This window comes from Clarias gariepinus, chromosome 18, assembly GCF_024256425.1.
Source record: "Clarias gariepinus isolate MV-2021 ecotype Netherlands chromosome 18, CGAR_prim_01v2, whole genome shotgun sequence".
In the NCBI taxonomy this organism is placed as follows: Eukaryota; Metazoa; Chordata; class Actinopteri; order Siluriformes; family Clariidae; genus Clarias; species Clarias gariepinus.
In genome coordinates, this window is record NC_071117.1 from 16,925,520 (window position 1) to 16,949,394 (window position 23,875).

At 36.5% G+C, this 23,875-nt stretch overlaps 1 protein-coding gene across 2 annotated transcripts in view; it reads right to left on the minus strand.

The window, feature by feature from the left end:
- Positions 1-23,875, minus strand: part of LOC128506861 (VPS10 domain-containing receptor SorCS1) — a 254,147-nt gene that overhangs the window by 105,265 nt on the left and 125,007 nt on the right. For both annotated transcript variants that reach the window (XM_053477466.1, XM_053477467.1), the window contains exons 2-3: positions 16,889-16,956; positions 2,643-2,742 (exon numbers count right to left, since the gene is read on the minus strand). In XM_053477466.1, the coding sequence (XP_053333441.1) occupies positions 2,643-2,742; positions 16,889-16,956 (168 nt within the window). The remainder of the gene's footprint in view (positions 1-2,642; positions 2,743-16,888; positions 16,957-23,875) is intronic.

A 23,875-nucleotide genomic window follows, 5' to 3' on the forward strand; every position in this document is an offset into this window, starting at 1 on the left:
CCTGGGTGACTCTTTCACAAGACTTCTGCGTGTGTATTGTGGTGTCTGGCACCGGAACATTGGCAGCATATCCTTTGGGTGACATGGGTTGTGGGGTGGGTCATCAGGGGATTGAATTAGTTTCTCCGGCACATCGCCTGGATGCTCGATTGGATATGGTTCTGGGAAGTTTGAAGACCTGGTCGGCCGCCTTGGGCTGCAGGGCACTGTGTAATCTGTTGTCTTTCTGCATACAGTAGGTAAGCCTTCAGTGCTCTTGATCCTGTAACTAGTTTAATGGTACAGTAAAACCTCAGATTGTGAGTGTCCCGCAAGACGAGCAAAGTTTATCAAAAATATTTAATACATTTTGACTTGGAAAACGAACAAGTCTTGGTTTACGAGTACCGAGTATCATGTATCACACATGCGCTTCTTGTTTTGACGCCGAGTCCCGTGATCACATCTGGCCCAATGGTTTTTCTCTCTCTTGCACTGCGGAATTGTGGGTAATCGTTTTTCCCTGCTGGTTCTTAGTGCGCGTCTCTCACTGGTATAATCAACATCCGTGCATGTGTTTACTGTTTACTATAACACTGTGACCACGTATGTGTGTGTGTGTAAAACACATTTCATTTTGTGTCTGTGTACATCGTGCGTGTAAAGCGAAAGCAAGTCTCATTAGAGAGGTTAAAAATCCATTTTCTCTCTCTGTACCAGCCTGCTCTTTGTGTCTGTCACAGACACACACACACACTTTTTCTGCTCCACACAGAAACACTCCTCTGTCACGATTCTTTTCAAAGGTAAAGTGCAGGATGATTTTTTTATTTTTACTTTACAGCAGTGATTCTGTTAGTGTGTCGCTCAATCAAGTGTCATTAAAGAGATTTCTTTTTTGTTGTTGTTGATAAAACAGTGTTTCCCTTGTGTGCGCGTGCATGTGTGTAAAAAAAGTGGAGGAAGGGTAACTGTGTAAGATGAGAAGGCGGGAGGGGGAGGAGCTCCTTACTTTAGCTTCACACACACACACACACACAGCGCCTGCGCACAAATGGAAACACATATCTGTCGGGATTTATTTTAACTTTTCTTTTAAGGTAAAGTGTAGGTTTTTTTTTTTTTTTTATATTTTGTATTAATTATTTTGGGGGCTGTAGAATAAATATTTTGAGTTTCCAATATTTCTTATGGTAAAATTAAATTGGGTTTACAAGTGTTTTGAAAAACGAGCCTGCTTCTGAAACAAATTATGCTCGTAATTCAAGGTTTCACTGTATATACAGTAATTGATAATTAAAAAGTGTTAATGTTTTGTGATGTAACTGTCATGGTCAATTAATGTATGCTACTATACTACTTATCTGTTTATAATGGGATTAAAATACCTATTGTAATTAAAAATGGCATGTAAGTTAATGTGTGAATTAATAACCAGTCATTAATTATTATGTACATTTATAAAACTTATAGTAATAGGTATTCATATAATGCTTAGAAAATGCTTTAAACTGGAAGCTTCAGGGTCATCCGAACTACACTGGTTTAACAGTAAATGCCAGAGACATATTCTGTCTTCATTACAAGCCTATAATTAATGAGGTGAAAATGAGGCCTTTGTGACTGAAAAAAGGGGATTTGAAGAAGGATAAGCGGACAAGGGAGGAGCGAGACTAATGGTTTGTGCCGTCACTCGATGAGCCGCAGGAGCCTCTGGGCCGTAAATTTGAACCCTCTTGTCTCGCCTTTGATTAAAACACTGCAAATTTACAACTCTCTTTCCACGCAGTTCATAACTCAGCAGCCCTGTGAGATGGAAACTACGGTCCTATCAATATGAATGAAGTGCAAGTGTTTTGCTTTGAAACTGAACCAAATCTCTTGATGAAAATGTTCTTTCTGCTATTGCATGTTCTTTATTTAATGTACAGTATTTATGAGATCTTTTACTGTAATGATCATATAATTTTAAATAAAAGGAAAGTAAATTAAATTTAAAGTGACACAGGGTTAATGCTAATGAATAAAAAAATTGATACATTTAAGCTGAGAGGCAGCTTCCTTTTACATAAACTGGTAGAATGTGTCCTTATTTAAGGTATTTTAAGGTATAGATCATACATCAAAATGCACAGTCCTCTTAGGTCATCAGCTCAGCATAATGTTGCTGAGGCTCGACCTGTCTAACTAAAACAGATGCTTTCAGATGTTAACACCTCTTCCAGGGCCTTGTACAGTGAGCACTATGCATGATGGGTGTATCTGTATGAGTTACCTTCTTATCCCGATGTACCCATCACTCTGGAATAGTGCTGAGCTCATCAGACCACATGACCTAATTCCATTGCTTCAAAGTCCATTCTTTTTGTTCCTTTTTTTTCATAAGTTTCACTAACAAGTGGTTTTCTTTTGGGCACACAGCTGTAAGAAAGCTGTTTGGCCCAATACTGTGCATTCTCATCACATTGTGTGCATATCGAAATGCTGTTACTTTCACTATTAAACATATCTAGGGGTTTTATTCTACTAGTTTTTATTGTTTTTTTTTTCACCCAATTTTTCACCCAATATATATATATATATATATATATATATATATATATATATATATATATATATATATATATATATAAATAATGTCGGAGATTATAAGCAAGCCTTACCTTTCGCTTGTTATTTGGGCTGACATACAAGTAGCTCAGTATGGTTTTCACGCCAACCTTCTCATTAAGCTTCTCGTAAGTGGTTCCGTAGTCAGTTGACCTGCAAATTAATCAGAGAACAGAATGTAGACTTGGTGAATTACTTGTCACAATTTAAGTCTGACCATATCTTTAAACAGTTGAGGACCATGCATAAAATTAAATAATTTAGTATATTTTCCAGTCGTCATAAACATTTCAGCAGAACTCTTAATTACAGGTGCACTGAGAAATGTGGATGATCTAATTACCCATGGAGACATTCAAAAGCCTTAAATGTCAGAGTTCAAGGCTGGTTAATTGAAGCTGTTATTATGTCTCAAATGTAGCTAAGTAGATAATATTGATTCAATGTTGTCACAGTGTTTATTTACCAATGATCAAAAGTGGAACCTTTCATAGTATAGTGCATTGGAAGTAATCCCAGTATGCAGAAAAAATGCAAGATTACTATATACAGTACAGTACTAAGACATGATGTTACATTTAGACTTTATTTTTCCAGAATTTATAATAATATTGTGTATTAAGATTAAATAACAATGTGCTCAAGCATCAAAAAGTAAGGTTGACAACTGGACACTTTAGTGGTGCGGTCAGCACTGTTAGAGACTATTTATTTTGTTTTCGATAGTCCACAATTTGTGAAATGTCCAACTACTAATTTAAAAAAAAATTATAAAACAGTCAGCTATGGTAGGGTTAAAAAAATGACCATGCTCTGTGATTTGGAGGGATGGCATGTGTTATACCCCTGTCAATCACAGTCATGGGCATTTGCATTGTACACTGGAAGAGGACAAAGAGTTCTGTACTCCTAAGCTAGAGCAGGGGTATACAAATTTAACTGAGGCTTGACCTCCACTATACTAGATCAGGTGTGGCTTCTGCTTAGCAGAAATGAAAACTGACTGGTAAAGACTGGACACCCTTGATCTGGGATTATATTTTAAATGTATCTTAAATAGCTGACAATATCACCCTGTTGCATGATTCCATATAAAACCTTTAATTGTTTCCGAAGTACCTAGGAAAGGTTATGGATTTGACCCAAGATTTCTTTAGACTATACTTTGTGATCTAATACCTATGTGTGCTGCCTCAAGAAACATCTCAGCTTGATATTACCTTTGCGGCAAAAGAAAATGTACATGGATTTTCCCCAAATGTTCTCTTTGCCCTTCAATTATGTATAGATTGAGTTGTCCAGACACTGGCCTCTGTGTCACCAAAACAGATGACAGGGATAGTTTTCTAAATCCCAGCCACATAAAGATATCAGGATGACCAAACATGTGCACGTTTGCAAAAACAGCCTCAGCACAGCATTTGACCTTGTTTGCTAATGTCAAGGCATTTGGACACCACATGACTTTCCTCGCCTCCACAATTTATACACTCAGACGTGGTAACAGTGCTTACGACAGAGATAGGGATTAACTTCTTTTTAAGTTCTAGAAGTGTAAAAAATTTTCTCAGCACAATTTTGAGGTCACTTGTGGATTAGAGGCAAGTCTGGGATATAAGTAAACATATACATACAGTATGGTTTCCTTCCGAGTTTATGATTTAAGTAATTCTACTGTAGTTCTAGTATGTTTGATTATTCTCGTTTCTATTTATTGTCGAAGGTACAAAAGTAAAAAAGGTACACCATCACAAACAGGATTCTTTGGATGGTTGAAAGCTCTAGCTATCTAAAAGGGTTCTATTTAAAGCTTTTTTTTTTTTTTCTTCAAAGGGAAACCTTCTGTAGTAGAATCTTGCAGCGTTCTCCAACAGAAATAGAATTTCCAAATTAAATCTTTTTCTCAGCACAATTTTAAGGGTCACTTGTGGATTAGAGGCAAGTCTGGGATATATAGTAAGGAAACATATTCATATACTTTTATATACATATACCTGTTTTGACATTTGAGTTTGTGAAGTAAATCATTTTTTTTATCATTCTCGTTTCAATTCATATAGAAACTTTTGTGGAACCTTTACAAGTTTTCACAGGGAGACAAGACAGATACCTTTTTAGGGTTGTTTTTCCTCAATTTTAATTTGGCTTTCTGTTATCCTCTTAATACTAGGACATGTACAGTGTGTAAAATCTGTTAATTACATGTACTTTTAACTTTATGCCAATGGTACAAAAGTAAACAAGGTTTTTAAAAAATTGAATATACTTAATAGTTGAAAGGGGCCAATTGAAAAGAAAAATCAATTAGTTTTGGGAAATGAACTGCACTAAATAAATAGCTTTGGCTATGTTCGCATTACTATTCTGAAGTGACTCTTTTATCCTAATTTTACACAGATTCATTTTTTAAAGGCATTGAATGCATAAATCTGATCTATATATCCATTTATCTATCTATCTGTTTGTTTGTTAAAGTGGTGGATATCACATCCTATAATGTAATTTATTATATTTACGACCAGCTTGTTTGACTGGTCAGTTGAATTGAATCCAAATCGCAATAACTCAAAAACTAATCAGTCTATAAATAATATTCTTTACTGATATAATTGAATTTTGTTCGAAAAAAATCTGTACTGACAAGGTTCACAGGGTTTATTCTACAGTTACAGTAAAGGGATTGGTTAAAGTAGGCCTGTGCAGTCCAGTACAGTGTACTACTAAAAGAATCTGAAAGTACTGGAAAAGGGGGAGTGGAGCTGCCTGTTAAAGCCCACATTCAAAACCAGTCATGAAAGCATTTTTAGAAAGAAAACACATCTGATATAACACTATCATCTTAAACATCACATTGTCTCCTTAGTAACTGCATCCAAGCTATCTGCCTTGGTTTGTTCTGTTCACAGCTTACAGTACCTAAACTATAACGCTAACAAACTTTTAACACAAAATTAAATCCCTAAAATCTGAACAATGGCAAAACGATGTGTGTAAAACAAGGGAATCTAGCCCTACATAGTATAGTAGCTTTTCATTTTATGCTCTCTGCGATTCAATTCTGAAACAGTCAGTTAGTTCAGGCTATGATAAAATGAAATAAGTGGAGACATTAAAAGAAACAAGATTTACAAACGCTGTCCATCATTTCTGTGTTTTATTCTCTTTACCCTTTTGCAATATAGCACCAGTAAGAATTTTAAACTACTTTCACCCCTGGATAAATAGATTACTTGCTCCAAACCCCAGATTTTACACATTTATAAAATCCAAAACTTTTATAACACGAAACAATTTTAACATCGGATGTCATCTCACATCTAGCCAAAGAAATGCTGAAGTAGTTTGATGTGAGGGGAACATCATTAAATAATTCAGCCTAGTACTAATGCGAAACCTATGTTCTGTTGAGATGTGCCAATTCAAACTTCTGAAAGTTTCGACAACTTTTCATTTTTCTCCACTCACTACTTTAAATTTATTCTGCGCATGGCCTTAATAATCAAGTCCCTGCCTAAGATAGCCTAATTTGTGGCTAAGATAAGGCATCTCTTATTCAGACTTAATCAAAATGTCTGTTGCTTCAGTGCTAGCAATCAGATGCAAAGCTTAAAAAGAGAACTTGATACAAGAGGCTTTAATTCTTTTAAATATGCATGCTGAAAGTACTATACCATCAGCCGCGATTTATTACAACAGTTTCCATTTTCCTTTGTTCAGGACAAACCAAAACCTAAAACATTCTAGATACCGCTTTTATAGTGTCCTAAAACCTTACTTTAACTTGAGCCTTAACTATTACAAGAACTCATAAAAAGAGGCTGTTCTGAGATCAGCATAAAGGAGCAACTCCTGCCAGGAGCTGACAATAAATAGCCTGACTCTAGAGGGTTCTTTTCCTGTCGAGATTTATAATGAAATGGTTACAGAGCAGATGAAATACACTACTTCTCTCTCTGGACCCAGATGGCAGGAGGTGATTCATGATCGTCGCTCTGCACTGTCGCAGGGGTCACACAGGACTATTGGAAAATTACATCATCTTTGTATCGATCAGCTACTCATAGGCTATTTCAAAAGACATGTAATTTAATGTCGCGCGCCTGGACCCGTGTAATGTCTCTGCCACTGGCACACAGGTGCTGAGGGAAAAGGGCAAAAAAAATGGGACACCTCGGGTCAAAAGAAATAAATGATGCCCAGAGAAAAGCTTCACTTTCGCAAGATTTAGTCACCAATTTCACTCAGCTGTAATGAGCATTCGCTTTAGTAGCTGGATCTATAGCTGTTTAACTTGAATGGTTACATTTTTCTTTCAGTGGAGCATAGGTTGGTGTGGCTGAGCTGAGAAGGACAGTTCTGTTTACAGCCTAAGGCAATGCTTGAAGTGCAGCTCACTTTTAGTTGCAGACTTGCAAATTTTATACATACCTAAAAATACCTACAAAACACACACACACACACACACACACACAAATTCATAAACTGATACACATGAATTATGTGATCAGGCTAAGGTAAACCACAAGTATTGGTAAAAAAAAAAAATATTAGGAATATTTCATGGGGGGGAAAAAAAACCCTATAAACCCCCCTTATCCTGGAAGCAAATTTTTAATCTGTGTTAAAGCTAGTCTGAGGTAAATGCTAGTCTGAGGTGGGTAAGGCTAGACAGAGGTGGAAAATGCTAGTAAGATTTGGGAAAATGCTAGTGAGAGTCATGTACATGCTAGTCAGAGATGAGCTAATGCTGATCAGAGGTGGGTAAATGCTAGTCAGAGGTTTGTAAATACTATTCAGACATAAACATATGCTAGTCAGAGGTTTGTAAATGCTAGTCAGAGATGAGCAAATGCTATTCAGAGGTGTGTAAATGCTAATCAAAATTTGGTTAGATATGGGAAAATGCTATATTCACAGATGGGTAAATCACTAGTCAGAGATGGAAAAACAGTAGTCAGAGATAGGTAAATCCTAGTCAGGGATAAACAAATGCTATTCAAAAGTGTGTAAATGCTAGTCAGAGGTGGGAAGAATGCTAGACACAGATGAGCAAACACTAGTCAAAAAAGCCACAATTGCTAGTCAAAGTTGAAAAAACGATAGTAAAAGGTGGGTACATGTAAGTCAGAGGAGGGTAAACAATATTTTATAAAGTTAGGAGATGCGTAAATGCCTTTTACATGTGGTTAGCCTCCAATACAGCCCTGACCTGGGCATTGATGTAATTGTCTAATCAGCTATCAAATTATGTGGCAGCAGCACAGTAACAGTAAAAATTAGAGATACAGTTCATGTTTACATCATATTTAGGAATATACAGTAATTTGGTTATTTTAACCATTGCATGGTTGCTGATGCTAGACCAGTTAGTCTGAATTATTTTGAATAATCAGTAGTCGTTGATCTATTGGGATTTTCAAGCACAGTTATCTTTAAAATTTTTACTTTTACTAAGGGAAAACAAACAAGCAAAATATTGGAAATGATGGTTCTGCAAGAGAAAACACTTTGTTAATGTAACTAGAATGGCTTGAGCTAACAGGATGTCTGTGGTAACTTAAATTGTCCTTCTTCATATCTGTGATGGCATAAAAATATCACAGAATGAACGACAACAGCAGTGAAAACAGCAGAAGAGCACAGCTAGAAACAGGATTCTGAGACTACAGTGAGCAGTGGCTGACAGATAATGATTAATATCTGCTATGACTTGCAGATGGTACTGTATGGTCAGAACCTGGTGTCAACAGAATTAATTCATGGAACCAACCTGCCATGTGTCAACTTAATATCAATTATACAACAGTTAGTTCCAACCAAGTAATCTGACAAGAGCCATGCCACGAGTGGTTATACTGTATTAGTAATTACTAGGTAGTATATTAGGTAGTAGTACTGGGACATTTGATGATGTACATACAGTATGTGTTATTTCACATCAAATGTTCTAATAATCATTAACTACGCTGAATGTCAGTCTTCAGGATGGCGGAAAGTAGGTTCGTAGACCTTTCAGCAGAAAAAAAAAACATCTAATAATATTATATCATATGATATTGAACAGAACTTGAACAAATATTTAGTATTTGCTTCTAGGTCGTTCTAGATTGCCGTTCTGTTGTTTTACAGTGCTTTGCAAAAGTATATTAATAGTAATATTTTTTTTCTTTTTTACAAATAAAAATCTGAAAAGTGTGGCACGTACTGTACTGTAGTTGCATTCAGCCTCTTCTACTATGATACCCCTAACCAAAATCCAGTTGGAAAAATTGCCGTAAGAAGTCACCTAATTGGTAAATAGAGTCCACCTTTGTGTAATTTAAGCAACATAAAAACAAATGTTATGCAAAGCACTCAGAGGTTTGTTAGAGCACATTAGGGAACAAACAGCATCATAAAGCCCAAGAAACACACCAAACTAATCATGGATAAAGTTGTGAAAATATTTAAAGCACAATTAGGTTCTAAAAAATATCCTAAGCTCAGAACATCTAACGGACCACTGTTCAATCCATCATCTGAAAATGGAAAGAGTATGGCAACTGCAACCCTACCAAGACATGGCTGTCCACCTAAACTGACAGGCCGGGCTAGGAGAGCATTAATCAGAGAAGCAGGCAAGAGCCCATAGTAACTCTAAAGGAGCTGCATAGATCTGCAGCTCAGGTCAGAGAATCTATACACAGGAGAAATGCACTCCACAAATCTGGCCTTTATGGATGAGTGCCAAAAAAAAAGCCATAAGAAGTCCTGTTTGCAGTTGCACATGGCTTGTCGCAAGCTGCAAACGGGATTTCTTATGGCTGTCAATCTTTTCAGATTTTTATTCGTTAAAAAATACATTTACGTTTGTGGTTGTAAAGTGACAAAATGTGGAAAAGTTCAAGAGATATGAATACTTTTGCAAGGCACTGTATTTACCCCTGAGGTGGGATACAAAGATAATTAGCTTGTAACGTAAAGCTGAATCCCAAATTCCACCCAAACCAATGATCAAGGACAGTACTTGGTGTGTGGAACAGGAAGTTAACATAGCTGGTATTCTAAAGCAAGATAAGTGGGAATATAAAGAGAAACTTGAGAATGAGAATTACAGGAGTGCCCACCACCTTCGTGGTTTATTCTCCCCACCATTTGGCTACTGTACATATTACTAGTAAGAATTTAATTCTACTTTTACCCCTGTTAATTACATTAACTGCTGGTTAGAAAAAGCTGCAACTTTGTACCCATGGCCACATCAATCAGCCATGTTGATATACAGCACAACAACAATCGTATGATGTTGCTTAATCAAGGATCTTTGCATGCCACAGCATTTACATTTAGGCATTTAGCAGACGCTCTTATCCAGAGCGACTTACATTTTTTTATCTCATACACATCTCTACACATCTGAGCAATTGAGGGTTAAGGCCTTGCTCAAGGGCCCAACAGTGACAACTTGGTTGTTGTGGGGTTTGAACCGGGATCTTCCGAACCGTAGTCCAATGCCTTAACCACTGAGCTACCCCTGGCCCACAGCACTATCTGAGCATTGTTTCTTATTATGTGCATTCTTTTATCGCCATAATAACCTTTGTATATTTTTTCCTGATGGTTAAGGTAAGCTTGATCATTTATAGTATGAGAGTTAACAGTCAATAGATCTAGTGAGCAATTATGTCAATATGGACCAGAAGCTCAAATGAATATTAAAAACAAACACCTGTGTACAGTATACACTATAATGCCAAAAGTATTCACTCACCCAACCAAATCATTGAGTTGGTTGGTGGTGAGGTGTTCCAATCACTTACAGACCACTTCTACAAACATTGCAAAATGTATATTTTAGGATACACTTAGTGAAAGAATGGGTGGCTCTCAGGAGCTCAGTGAATTTCAGCGTAGTACCATGATAGAATACCACCTGTGCAATAAATCCAGTGACTTGGGCACTACCACTTAGTTCCAGTAAAAGAAACTTTCAAAGCTTTAGCATACCAAGAAATTGTGGACAATTTCATGCCTTCAACTTTGTGGGAACAGGTTGGGGATGGTCCATTCCTGTTCCAACATGACTGCGCACTAGTGCACACAGCAAGTTCCAAGACATTGATTAGCAAGTTTGGTGTGGAAGAACTTGACTGGCCTACACAGCGTCCTGACCTCAACCCAATAGAAGACCTTTGGGATAAATTAGAGCAGAAACTGCGAGCCAGGCCTTATCGTCCAACATCAATATCTGATCTTACAAATGTGCTTTTGGAAGAATGGTCAATATTTCCGATAAACATACTCTTAAACTCTGAAACCTTTCAAGTGATCAAAAGTGCACTTGTACACATGTCAATCATAAATAAATGGTCTGTTATATGTGTGCCGTTGCTCTGTTTCAAAGCCTGAACCTTATTTGAACTTTGAAGAAACAAAAGCACGTTTCTTTTCGTTCAATAAAGTGGTGGCTTGAATCTTTTAGAATACACTTCAAAACCTTCATTAGTTTTTAATAGCTTTGAATCTGCATACATGCTGAGCAGGCTGTGCTCCAAATTGAGTTTTAATATAATGAGAGCTGCCTTACTGAAAACCCCAACTGATAGGAGGCAAATCAACCAGATTTTATGTTCTACAGATATAATACTCACCATCTTCCGATATTTAACAGGTCATTCTCCCTTTTTTTTAGTGTTTGTGTGTGTTGTTTAATTACCATTTGTAACCCTAAGAACTATATGTTTGGTCAGAAGATATTGATTTATTCTCTATTAATCATTGAGTCTTATTTCATAATTTATTTAAAAAGGTGAAAATCATATATTCTAGATTCATTACACATAAAGTGGAATATTTCAAGCCCTTTCATAAGGCTATCAACTCATGAAAAATCCAGTATCTTAAAAAATCTGAATATTTCATTTCAAGTTTGACTAAACTACCATTCATACAGTATAAATACTGTGAATCTGTCGGTCTAGATCAGTATACACATGAGAAAAACTGCTGACTTGAAAGTTGTCCAGAAGATAATCATTGACACCCTCCACAAGGAGGGAAAGCCACAGAAGGTCATTGCAAAAACGGCTTGCTGTTAACAGCATGTTGCATGATAGCATATTGATGGAAAGTTTACTGGAAGGAAAAAGTGTGGTAGAAAAAAAAAGGAAATAAAAACAAGCATAACTGCAACATTAAGATCGAGCAAAGCCAATTCAAGACCTTGGAAGAGCTTCAAAATAAGTAAAGTGAGGCTGGATTCAGGGCATCAAGAGCCACCATGCACATACAAATGACTCTCACTCCTGAACCAGAGACAATGTCAGAAGTGTCTTACCTGTGCTAAGGGGAAAAAGAACTGGACTGTTGCTTAGTGGTCCAAAGTCCTCTTTTAATAAATTTTGCTTTTTATTTGGAAATAAAGGTCCCACAATCTGGAGGAAGAATGCAGAGGCACAGGAGTACAGTGTTACTTTTCCACAGTTGGTGATGATTTTGGGGTTGCCATATCATCTGACGCTATTGGTCCACTGTGTTTTATTAAGTCCAAAGTCAAAGCTGCCATCTACCAAGAAATTTTAGAGAATGCCATGGTTCTGTCTGCGGACAAGCTATATGGAGTGGCAAATCTCCTTTTCCTGCAGGAAAAAGAGCTACCACAGGTTAGCTACCACTAACTGCTTGAGTGCTAGTGCAACAGGCTGATTGCCTCTATGCCATTCCACGTTGATGTAATTAATTAATGCAAAAGGAGCTATGAATAAGTATTAGGTCCATAAACCGAACATACTTTTCAGGAGTTGGACATTTTAAAGCCTTTTTGGTAAATCTTATGACATATTCTAATATTTTCCTATGTATGCCATGATCATCCTAATGGCATGTAATACATTTAGAGAATATACTGTAAGAGTTTCTCTTTATAAATTAACTTGTGGAAAAAAAAAAAAAACTTATTGAGATGGACTGTACTTTTTTTTCAAAGTAACGACTTCTATGTTGGATGTTCAACAGTTCAGCATGAACTATTAATTAAATTTTATTTACATAGCATGGTTAACAATGATTATTGATTATTTTAATGGATGTATTCACTGGAGGTATTTCCTTTACATATATTGTACTTGTTAATATGAAGTAATTTTTCGTAAGCCTAAAAATTAGATGTTGCAGAAGTTAAAGAGATAAAGGATAGAAGTACTTGAAACCTAAGTTTTAAAAATGTAATCAAATCAAATAGAATCAAAGGTTACATGCTAAATTTATGCAAAAATAAATAACTATGGTTATGGTAGGGGTTTAAAGATCTAAGACCGACATTATTAGCAAAGACCTTAAACATCGGCTATAAGTACAGTGACGCACAGACATATTTGCCTAAAATAACTTAAGCAAATCAGAACTTGTACTGGGGCAATAAACGTAATTTAAAAAAAAAAAAAAACACCAGTAAACAGTCATGTGTAAAAGTTAATTATGTGTAAAAATCATCTGATCGTAGCATAGTTTTTGTACTGGGCAAATACAACCTCAGATGAACAACAGCATATAACCTTTTCCATCGTACCTTTATGTATTAAACAAAAACAAACCAACCCCCGCAAAAAATGATAATAATAATAATTAAATAAATAAATAAATATGCGGGCAATACCCATTTACCGCTTCCACAGGATTTAAGAGAGCAAGTTGCAGCCAGGTGCTGCTTTATCATCAGCCATTGTTTAACTAATTTTTAGCAGGTGTGCGGACCTCATTAAAAGAAGAACTTTTGTCAGTTTGCTGATCTGGAGCATTCAGATCTGTGTTAACATTGCCAAGAGTTAGAGGCATAAACAATGGTCTTGGAGAAGTACTTGGTGCTGCACATCAATCTGGAAAAGGTTATAAAACCATTTCCAAACAATTTGTAGTTCAACATTCTACAGTGAGAAAGATTATTCACGTTCCAGAACATTAACCCCTAAGGTAGACCATGCAATGCTCAGATAAATACAAAAAAAAAAAAAAAAAAAAAACAAGAGTTTAATTTCAGATGCTCAGTCACCTGAGCATGTTAAATACTCCATGACAGCACAATTAGAAGAAGACTGAACAAGTATGGTTTGCTTGGAAAGGTTACCAGGTGAAATCTCTTCTGCCTAAAAAGGACACATGACACATGACTGATGGATGTTTTTGGAAAGACAACAGGTCAAAACAAACACCTACAATAAAGTCATTGAATACAGGGGATCTTGAAATTGTGAGTGCAAAAGAGTGGCCTTAGGAAAATAAAGATGGTTTGTAAAAAGGAATACGTCCTAACTTAACTCAACCTCTAAACTAACTGCAAGATCACATATGAGCCTATAGAAACTGTGAAATGTTGCCTGTGGTGCCTTACTGACCTGTTAATCACTTTTTGAGACCTGCAGATGTTCACAGCTATTCACAGGGGGGGAATTGCATAATGCATGTGACATTTTATGTGAATAATAAAGTACCACATCATTGTCAATAAGGCCGGATCACAGAACAGGGATATGCTGAGATGATTGCTTTAAAGTCCAAGGAAATTGGTTTAAAAGGAATAATAGGCGAATCTGGTCAATCTTTGAAGCCTAGGCTCGGCAAATCTAAAGTAAGCAGATTACAGAAACAATTTATTATGCTCTAAAGATATAGATCATTGTTGTACGTCATTTTTGTTACAGTGAAAGATGATTCAAGTCAAGGACACTTAGGCAGTGTCCATTTTACAATTTGCATTGTAAAATCACCAACTTAATTACAAATTACAATTTATTTAGAACACATGTAGACCTAAATATCAACCAATCAAGTGGCAGAAGTGCAAAGCACAGAATCATCAACCTATAGTCCGGCAGCTTTAGCTAATGTTCACATCGTCTATCAGAATGGGGCAAAAATGTGTTTTCGCTGATTTCGATTGTAGCATGATTGTTGGTGCCAGATGATCTCCTGGGATTTTCATGCACAAAAGACATGGCATGAAAGTGCACCTGAAAAATCTTCAGGAAATGCATAAAGCAATCATGTCAATATAGACCAAAAGAATTGAGTCCTTTTTTTCCAATGTCATGTTGAATTGAGGCTGTTTCAAAAGAAACAGTAGTCCTTGCCTAATGTTAGTATAGTGTTCTATGATGAGTGTTCGTACCACTATTGATGAATGACGTTACCTCGAATTGGTCCTAAGCTGATTTGCCATGATGGACAATAGCCCTTCTTTATGGTTGAAAAAATAAATCCAAGGTAAGGTGGCTGGTAAATTGTGTTTTACAGTTAAATGGATTTCTGGCTGCTGTAAAGGCTAATTATTCAAATGTGTACAGTACAGTACATTGATATTCTGGCTATTTATTGGGGCCTTAGGTCGAAGCTGACATTATTGAGTTTTAGATTAAATTAATTCATTTTAAGTATCAAGGCGAATAAGAAATTTAATAACATAAGGATTGATTGTGGTTTCCACCCCTGTACTTATGAGTACTTATTTAAATGAATAAGAGCAATGTAGCTGAATTACAGTTGATATTAAAAGTCTACACTGACACTCTAAAATGCTAGGGTTTTGTCATTTTAAAAAAAATGAAACCCAAATAAATCATATTAATTATTATTATTATTAAAAAATATTTATTTTGGTTTAATTTGTTTAACCTAAGTTTAAGTTAAACAATTGCCTGCTGTACTTTTTTATTATGTGGAACAGCGCTTTGAGTTAACTAGTCACATTCAGGCGTGTGTTTTTTAAAAGTAATTATCATGCACCTGTCATTGTTGAAGTGACCACGATAAACCTGAAATAAAGACCAAATGTTTCTGTAAGGTTCTCATCTTCTTTGTTTTACGTGACTACTGAAGCTAGTGTCTGCAAATCGCTTACAAAGCATGTACATGTGTATTTTTACACTGTAGAAAAGTATTGATTAGGGGAGGTTTGAAAAGGAATTTCTAAAACATTTAATGTACCATGGAGCACCGTCAAGGCTGTCATCAACAAGTGGAGAAAATAATGCAACACAATGAGATTACAAAGAAAATTGACTTGTTCCACACATGGCCAAAATTAATGGAATGACTTTTATCAGGAAAGCTGCCAAGGGACCAATAACAGTATAAAAGGAGGTGTGGGGATACCTGGCTTTTATTGATTACCAACCACATTTGACAACGTTCTTAAATTCTGGACGTAATTTGTATTAACATAATTTAAGTGGCACAGATAGGTGGCGGCAACATAGCATATGATGATAAAAAAAAGGGGAGGCTTCTAGTACTGGAATATGGAAATGACATCACAAAACTGTAGGAACCACTAAATTAGCATATTATTATTATTGGTTACACAAACAACTATAAAAAACCATACCATTTTGTGATCATGTCTATCTGTGCAATATTTCACTCTATACTGCACAATCCTCAGCCCCATATACAGAATGTGTATGGCCACCAAGTTGTCACTGTTGTCAACTGCTACAGTTGCTACTGTTTATGTACAGTATAAAAAGATTTTTAAAATGTAAGTCATTCTGGATAAGGGCGTCTGCCAAATGCCATAATGTAAATATAAATATATGTTTATTTTAAAAGAAATGGCTAAAATGCTCTAAACTTTACTACCAAGCCAAAAAAAAATAAATGGCTAAGCCTTCCCAGATGTAGTATACACATTCACATATTTATACTTTGACCGTAACTTCTATACTGTAATATTTTATAATTTAATTGCAAAAATAGCAAGTATTGTTTTCATTAACTAAAATGTTAACAGTTTATTTAATCAGGGAAAGATAAATGAATTAAAATTTAACTGAATATAAAAAAAATCTGATTAAAAATCTGATTAATCTGAAAAAAGTTATTCCACCAAAACTGCTGAAGTACGTGAACATGTATAAATATCCCACACTATCATTTATTGTCTCATTTATTACTTGCCGTCTAGTGAATCCTTCCCTCACCATTTCCTACTAAATCCTATATCACTTTCATTCGTACTCAGCTCAACGTGATACCAACTCAATTGTTGAGAGGGAAGGATTAGATGTAAGAAAAGCGAAAAATGTGGATCCTTACAATAAAGCAGACAGCTTTTGCATTATCCCCATCATTATTGCTTTGTTTCAAATCCAACATGCCGCAATAAAGAAACAACAGGACGACCATGTTTTGCAAAACCGGATTTAAAACTTACACACGAACTCTGCTTAAGCAGCTTCCATAAAGAAGATCCAGACGTCTTTAGGAAAACGCACAACATGTGTTCGCCAAAATGAGTTTTATTACATAATGGTTTTTGTAAACTTACCTCCACAGGGAGCTCTCAGTGACACTACCAAGGTTGAAGTCGTACAGCTTGGTCAGCATGAGAATTACCTGAAGAAATAATACAAAAAAAGCACCATGTGGTTATTACATTATTTATGCCTCATGGCACATGGTAATGTGTGATTAATCTATTTGCATAACTTGAAGGTGAAAGATTTGTTTGTACATGCTTATCAAATATTAACGCAAAAGACACTGAAATACATCTGCTAAAGCAAGTCAAGTACAGTGAGTCGAGTAATATAAAAAATATGTAGATGTGAAAAACGCGGGATTGGAAAGATATTTTTAATTAACATGTATATTTCTTTTTTTTTAACAAAAGAACAACAATAAATTACACAGTGTCTTTGAAATAGCTATAGACACACAGTTGTCCATGAATAAGTGGCAAAATGCTTGTATTTAATAAAGATTAAACTCTTTTATTCAAGGTTTACACTCAGAATAAACAAGAAATCCCTTCTGTTTTTACTCACATTTAAAATAAGTGCAATTATTAATTAATAAAATAAATCAAATTCTTCCCCAAGATTTTTGAAAAAAATGAAGCTCTTTCTAAAAAGAAACATCTGACATAATGTGACGGAAGTTTACCAAGTCTCATTGGAACTATGTGTTACATAATTGTGTTTTGTAGTCACTACAATGTCAGCATGTCTGGCAAAATGTGAGGACTACAGGGACTCCTGCGGCAATTAATGGCAGAATGAATTCTGGTCAGTATGTGGATATTCTGTCCCAAAGTCAGGAGGTTAAGACATGTCTTTCAATTCATAATTTAGATAAATAAACAAGCAGAAAATCAGAAATATGAAAAAAAAAAATGTTGTATATCTACTGCTGATGGCACAGGTGGCTTAGTGGTTAACACTGTCGCCCTGCACCTCCAGGTCCTGAGTTCGACGCCCACCTCGGGTCTGTGTGCATGTCTGAGTTTGCATGTTTTCCCTGTGCTTGGTAGTTTTCCTTCGTGTTCTTTTTAGTTTCCTCCCACAGTCTAAAAACATGAAGATTAAATTAATCGGCGTTCCAAAATTGCCCCTAGTGTGTTATTGCGCGTGTGAATGTCGATCGGGGGTCGTACCACAGTCGTACAAATAGGAATAAATACAATGGTCACCATCGGGCTATATGGCCTAGTTGGAGTGATTCCAAAATTCAGTTGATCATTAAATACAATTTAATGTGCTAGATTTAAGCACTCATTCTTAAGATATTGTGCTGACAAGAATCGTAATACAGAAATAAACAGAAGAAGACTCATTCAAGATCCTCCTACGCGGGTCTCCAACTTTAGTAAACCTGAATTTAGAGGTTTACTGATGTTTTTTTTTCCACCAGACAACATCTCACAAAATATCAATTCTAGGTTTGCCAAAATTTCTGTAATAAGTCTTTTTTGGTCTTAAAATATCATCACTTGCATCGGTTGCTGTTGCTAATTCCTTTTACAATTTTGTGCGTGCACTAAATATAAAAACCTCTAGATCTGCTTTTAAATAATTTTTTTAAGATTATTAAGATGACCAGGGCATATTGTTGTGAAACTTCTGAAAGCACCACAACTTGTCACCTTTCTGCATGACAAGTTAATCATGATGCTCTTTACTACTTAATCATAATGTTCTGAATATGAGTACCGATGTGCAAATATTCTTTAGAGCACACTTTAGGTTGCACAAGACTTTCCTAACTAGGTCAATCATGCTCCCTGGGGAAAATATAAGAGAGAAAATGCTGTAGTTTGCCTGGAGTGAAAAGGAGTAGCGCACATGAAAAACTTCTGATTTATTTACTTTAAGAACTTGGTGGAAGGGCTGAACATCTGCAATGGCAGAGATACTGGTAAAATATACATTAATGTGGATTGTAATGGAGGTCATAGTGTTTGCCTGAGCAAGGATTTTATTTTATGTACTGTACAGTACCTTCCTCATTTTAGTGACCTCCTCCCTCTGCATGTGGCATTATACTGTATTTACATGAGAAGTCGATCTGCAGGTGAGCAATGTGACTTTGCTGTCTGTAGCTTTTTTTTTTTTTTTTTTTTTTTGCACATGAGCAATGTGTCAACAACTACAAGCTAGAAACACATGCACCTGGGCAGTAGAATCATATTTCCACATAATGCTTGTTATCACACTCATTATGCACCGACATCTGCCACCTGTCCACCCGTGCAAGACTCGGAACAGAACTTCATGTTCATTTAAAATAAAGAAAGGTGGGATATCATAAATAGAGAGTAATAATAGTAAGAAAATAAAAATTAATGTACATTGTTTCCAGATGAGGAAAAAAACTGGAATTAGAATTTAAGGATTTGTATATTAGTATTTTCATAGTTTGGTTCAAAACCGAATATGTTTTGAAACCTGTCTCCAAATAATTAGATGCTTAGTTGAGTCAGACTGGTGAGAACGGCAGATGTCCCAACATCTCCAATGTGAAAATCCTTGCAGGGAAAAAATAAAAAATTTTATCATTACAAAAACCCATCATCTGTTCGCACACAGGCAACTCAGTGCTCACAACATTAATGATGCAGAAATGGTTGGTTTCAGATGCAACCAGTAGAGTTATGCTTATCCTACAATTACTCACTCACTCATTATCTGTACCGCTTTATCCTGTTTTTAGGGTCACAGGGGGCCTGGAGCCTATCCCAGGAGACTTACTGTAGGGAATTTGGGGAAGCTAATTAGCCTCATCTGCAGGTCTTTGGACTGTGGGAGGTAACCGGAGTACCCAGGGTAAACCCACCAAGCATGGGAATCGAACCTGGCTGGGAATTTAACGCAAACCCTGAAGGTGCAAAGCAACGGCGCTGACCACTACACCACCGTGCCGCCTCTTACAATTACAGTTCCTGCCAAATAATTAACATTGATGTACATCCACTATGGTCCATATGCATAATATGCTGCCTGTAATAATAATATTTACAATTAATATAAGTATACATATGCACTTGTTCTTACTTATTGATCTTGTGCTTTTATCATTGATAAAGTTTATATTTTTACGTATATTTTCATCTTAAAGTACTCTCATATCCTGGAGTCATGGATTTATTATGGTGTAGAATAAAAACAATGCACATGCGAATATTGAACACCAGAGGTCCTACCACTGGCATACAAATGGGGGGGGGAAAAAGATGAGAATTACCTGACCAAAAAATACAGACAAGCTGAAGCCTGCTATCAAAGCAACCTGGTCTTTACATACATCACTACCGTCTCAGCAATGCCACAGGCTTTAAATACACACACACATATATATATACACACACAGTATATACACAGTATATACTGTATATATAAAAATCAATTTGCCAAAAATAAACAAAATAGCAAAAGCATAGGTGCAATGTGGCAAAAAATGTATGATGTGTGTTTAATTAAATTTAAATATAAATGTTTTAAATCTCACATCACCAGAGTATAACAAAATGCTTCTGTTCTGATTGAATTGAACATTTTGGAATTGACAGTAGCTCAAGGACTAGATTGTGAAGTGTAATGCACGACAATAGAAAGTCCAGGATGAACAAGAAGCTTAGTTTTGATCAGAATGTATTAGCTAATGATAAATATCTGTCTGTGTGAGAGAGAAAACGTCTGCATGCGTTCCGTAAGCTAAACTGCAGCAAAGGCAAACGAGTCTAGGGAGCTGCTAACCTTAAATGTCCAAAAGAAAGCTGTGCATGCTAATGACGGTGCAGCAGGGCGTGCTGATTCTGCTGCAGGCACCGCACGCTGGCTTCAGCTCTCTTGCTAACTAGGACTGTCAGTGAGACTAGATGTATGTGGGGGTGTTGTGTGTGTGTGTGTATGTGTGTGTGTGGGTAACAAGTGAGTGAGTGAGAATCAAAAAAAAAAAAAAAATGAAGAGCGAGGGAGCGTGGAGGGCTTCTTTAAGCCTCTTAGGGTACTTAAGCCTGTGTGTGAGACAGTGAATGACTGCTTATGTGTGACCGTGAGTTCCGGTGCGTGTCTGTATCGGTGTGTGCGTGTGCGCATTATATATTAGGCTCCTTGCTAATGTGTGTGTCCGTAATCCTCATTGTATGTGCATGCACCAGTCCGTTACACCGTTTCTAAAGTGAAGAAAATATAAATCTTAAGCCTCAGATATGCTCATTCTATTAAGTGCACATGACACAGTTCAGGATATTGAACAGCTTTAGCAGGCATGCTTCTAATTCCATGCTTTATGTTCATGTGTATGTTGTTAAATGGAATAATCTGTTTTAAAAGTGATACTACCGAAAAGTATTTTCCATTATAGAATCCCAACCTGAAGAAGAAGAAGCCTTTATTTGTCATATACTATACAGTACAGTGGTTCGCATTCCCTAGCTTTTTAGGTATTTGGGGTCAGAGGTCAGGGTCAACCTTGATACACCATATATCCATGAAGCAGAGCAGGCTCAGGGCCTTGATCAAGGACCCAATAGTGGCAGTTTAGTGATACTGAAGCTTAAACCTTGTCACTTTCTAAGCAGTAATCCAGAACCTTCAACCACTGAGCCACCACTGCCATCATACTGTAAATCCCCAATCATATATCATTATGGATTAAGCAAATCCTGTATAGGTTAGAGTCATGGATTGATCAGGTGCGTGTTGCAGAGAATTGAATAAAACATATGCATCTGGACCCAGGGTAGCATAAAAAAGCATAAAGTTTAATTCGAGTCATGGAAAACACTGCTGTGGGGAAGAAGTGTGGAACATAAAAGTTTACAATAAAATTGTAGAATTAAACCTAGTCTTAATGGCCCTTCTGTCTTTTGGCAGTAAAATTTCTAAGATCAGTCATATTACATTACATTTCAGTACTAAAACTGAATGATCTATACGCTAATCCCAGGGAAATTCGGGCACAAGACAGGAAACGTCCTGGATAAGGTTCCAACCCATCGTATGACACAATCACACACACTCACAAGCTTGGGCACACCACAGGCATTTTGGAAATGGCAATCAACCTGCTGTGCATGTTTATTGACTGCGATGAAAACTACCAACCATGGGGAAAACATGCAAGCTCAACACACAGATTTAAACCCCTTTCCCTGGAGATACAAGGTGACAGAGCTAACCACTGAACCAACATGCCACCCAGTACTGAAATCAAGTAACTGAAATAAACTGTAAAGCTGGTGTCAATTTAATTTAGTCTACTATTATCCTAATTCTGTTTTGTTCTGTTTCTCCAGTAGTCAAACTCCCCCTAGTGTGTGTGTGTGTGTCTGTTTGTGCTTGTGCCCTGCAATGGATTGGTACCCCATCTATGCTTCAAGTCCCCCGGGAGAGGCTACAGACCCCCCGTGACCCAGTACAAAATAAGTGGTATAGAGAACAAGTGAATGAGTAAGTTATAATTAAAAGTCATACCAATCCAAACGTACAAGAGTTCAATCAGAATATTATATTGAATTAATAAGAAGATGAAATTCAACTTTATTGTCATTGTGCAAAGTATAAGTACAAAGGCAATAAAATGCAGTAACTGGCATCATTTTTGTAAATAGCATTAAAACCTAGATTTTCATACAGTGCACGTTGTGCAACTTGGTACAGATTGGAAGTATATACAGTAGGCTGACACTTTTAAATTTGAAATTGAAAAAAACCCAAATTGCTCCCAATGGCATGGCAAATTGTACAAAGCTGCAGTTTTTGGTTTCTCATGGGTATTACTTTTGCTGACTGTATCCTCTGCCAGTTCACACTCCTGGCCCTCGCAGCTTGTTTGTCCTTGGATTCTAAAAAGAAAAGGGTTGAAGATATGCAAACGTACATGCAGAAAAATGACTAAATATTTCCTTGACACAGGAAACGTTTCGAACTCTGAACTCCCTAAATATGTTCGTATTGGCGCAAGAATAGTTTTTACTAAATGAGTGTTTCTGCTTCTTGTTTAACATAATCTGTAATTGGCATCAGTTATATCCTGTATAAAAGCTGGAATCCTTTGCTTTACTTGTTTATACTTAGTTCTGATACTGGATAGATTCTAAACCTGACCCTGCACTTTGCTTGGAGTGGTGCGTGTAAACCTGAAATTCTATTCCTGAAATTCTACCTAAATCGCTAATTAATGTCTGTTGATGTACTGTATAGCGTTCTCTCTCATTAAAATGACATTATGCACTGCATTTAAATATTTAGAATATTTAAGAATTAAGATAGACCCCGGGGAACATACATATTCCATGCACCCAGACCCAAGGCAGGATATATATATATTTTTTTTAAGATATTTGCAAATTAGCTGGCGTCATGTTCCTGAGCTTGAATAATAATAAATGCTTTTATAATGTCTTTCAGTTAAGATGAGTTTCTTCCAGGCTCAGTTTGACGGCAACCGGTATGTCAGACTGTCAGATACCCAGATGTTAGGCTTGATCTAAATAGGAAACGTATGAAAACACATCAGAGCTTTGGATGAACACGATCCAAATCTAACTAGGTGCAATGGTTGACAAGCCATGACAAGAATTGTTCCTTAATTATGCAGAGAAACAAGTAAACAACGAGGTTGAAAAATACTGGAAATATTTAGGCAAGTGTAGTAAATAACTAAGAGCTGGAAGAGCAAGAGACTAAGCATGCAGTGGAAACACCCATCTTTTGTATAGATGATGATGATGATGATAATGATGATAATGATGAATTATGAGCAGATGCATTCAGACTCCCTCCATGTTTGTATTAAAGCATTGCAATTCGAAATTTCGATCCACAGAAGCGCCCCCCATTTTCCGAAGCGGGTGCGAGTTGTATTTATAAAATGCTACATTGCAAATCCATTGTAATATTATTTGCGTATAAGCAACTCCCTTCAGTTTTAAAGCAGTTCCTTGTTGGAGAAGCCGCACAGACCACGGTCTTTTTCGACTTGAATTCAGCTGCACACTGCAGCCTGTCACAAAGACAGTGATAGAGTGGCA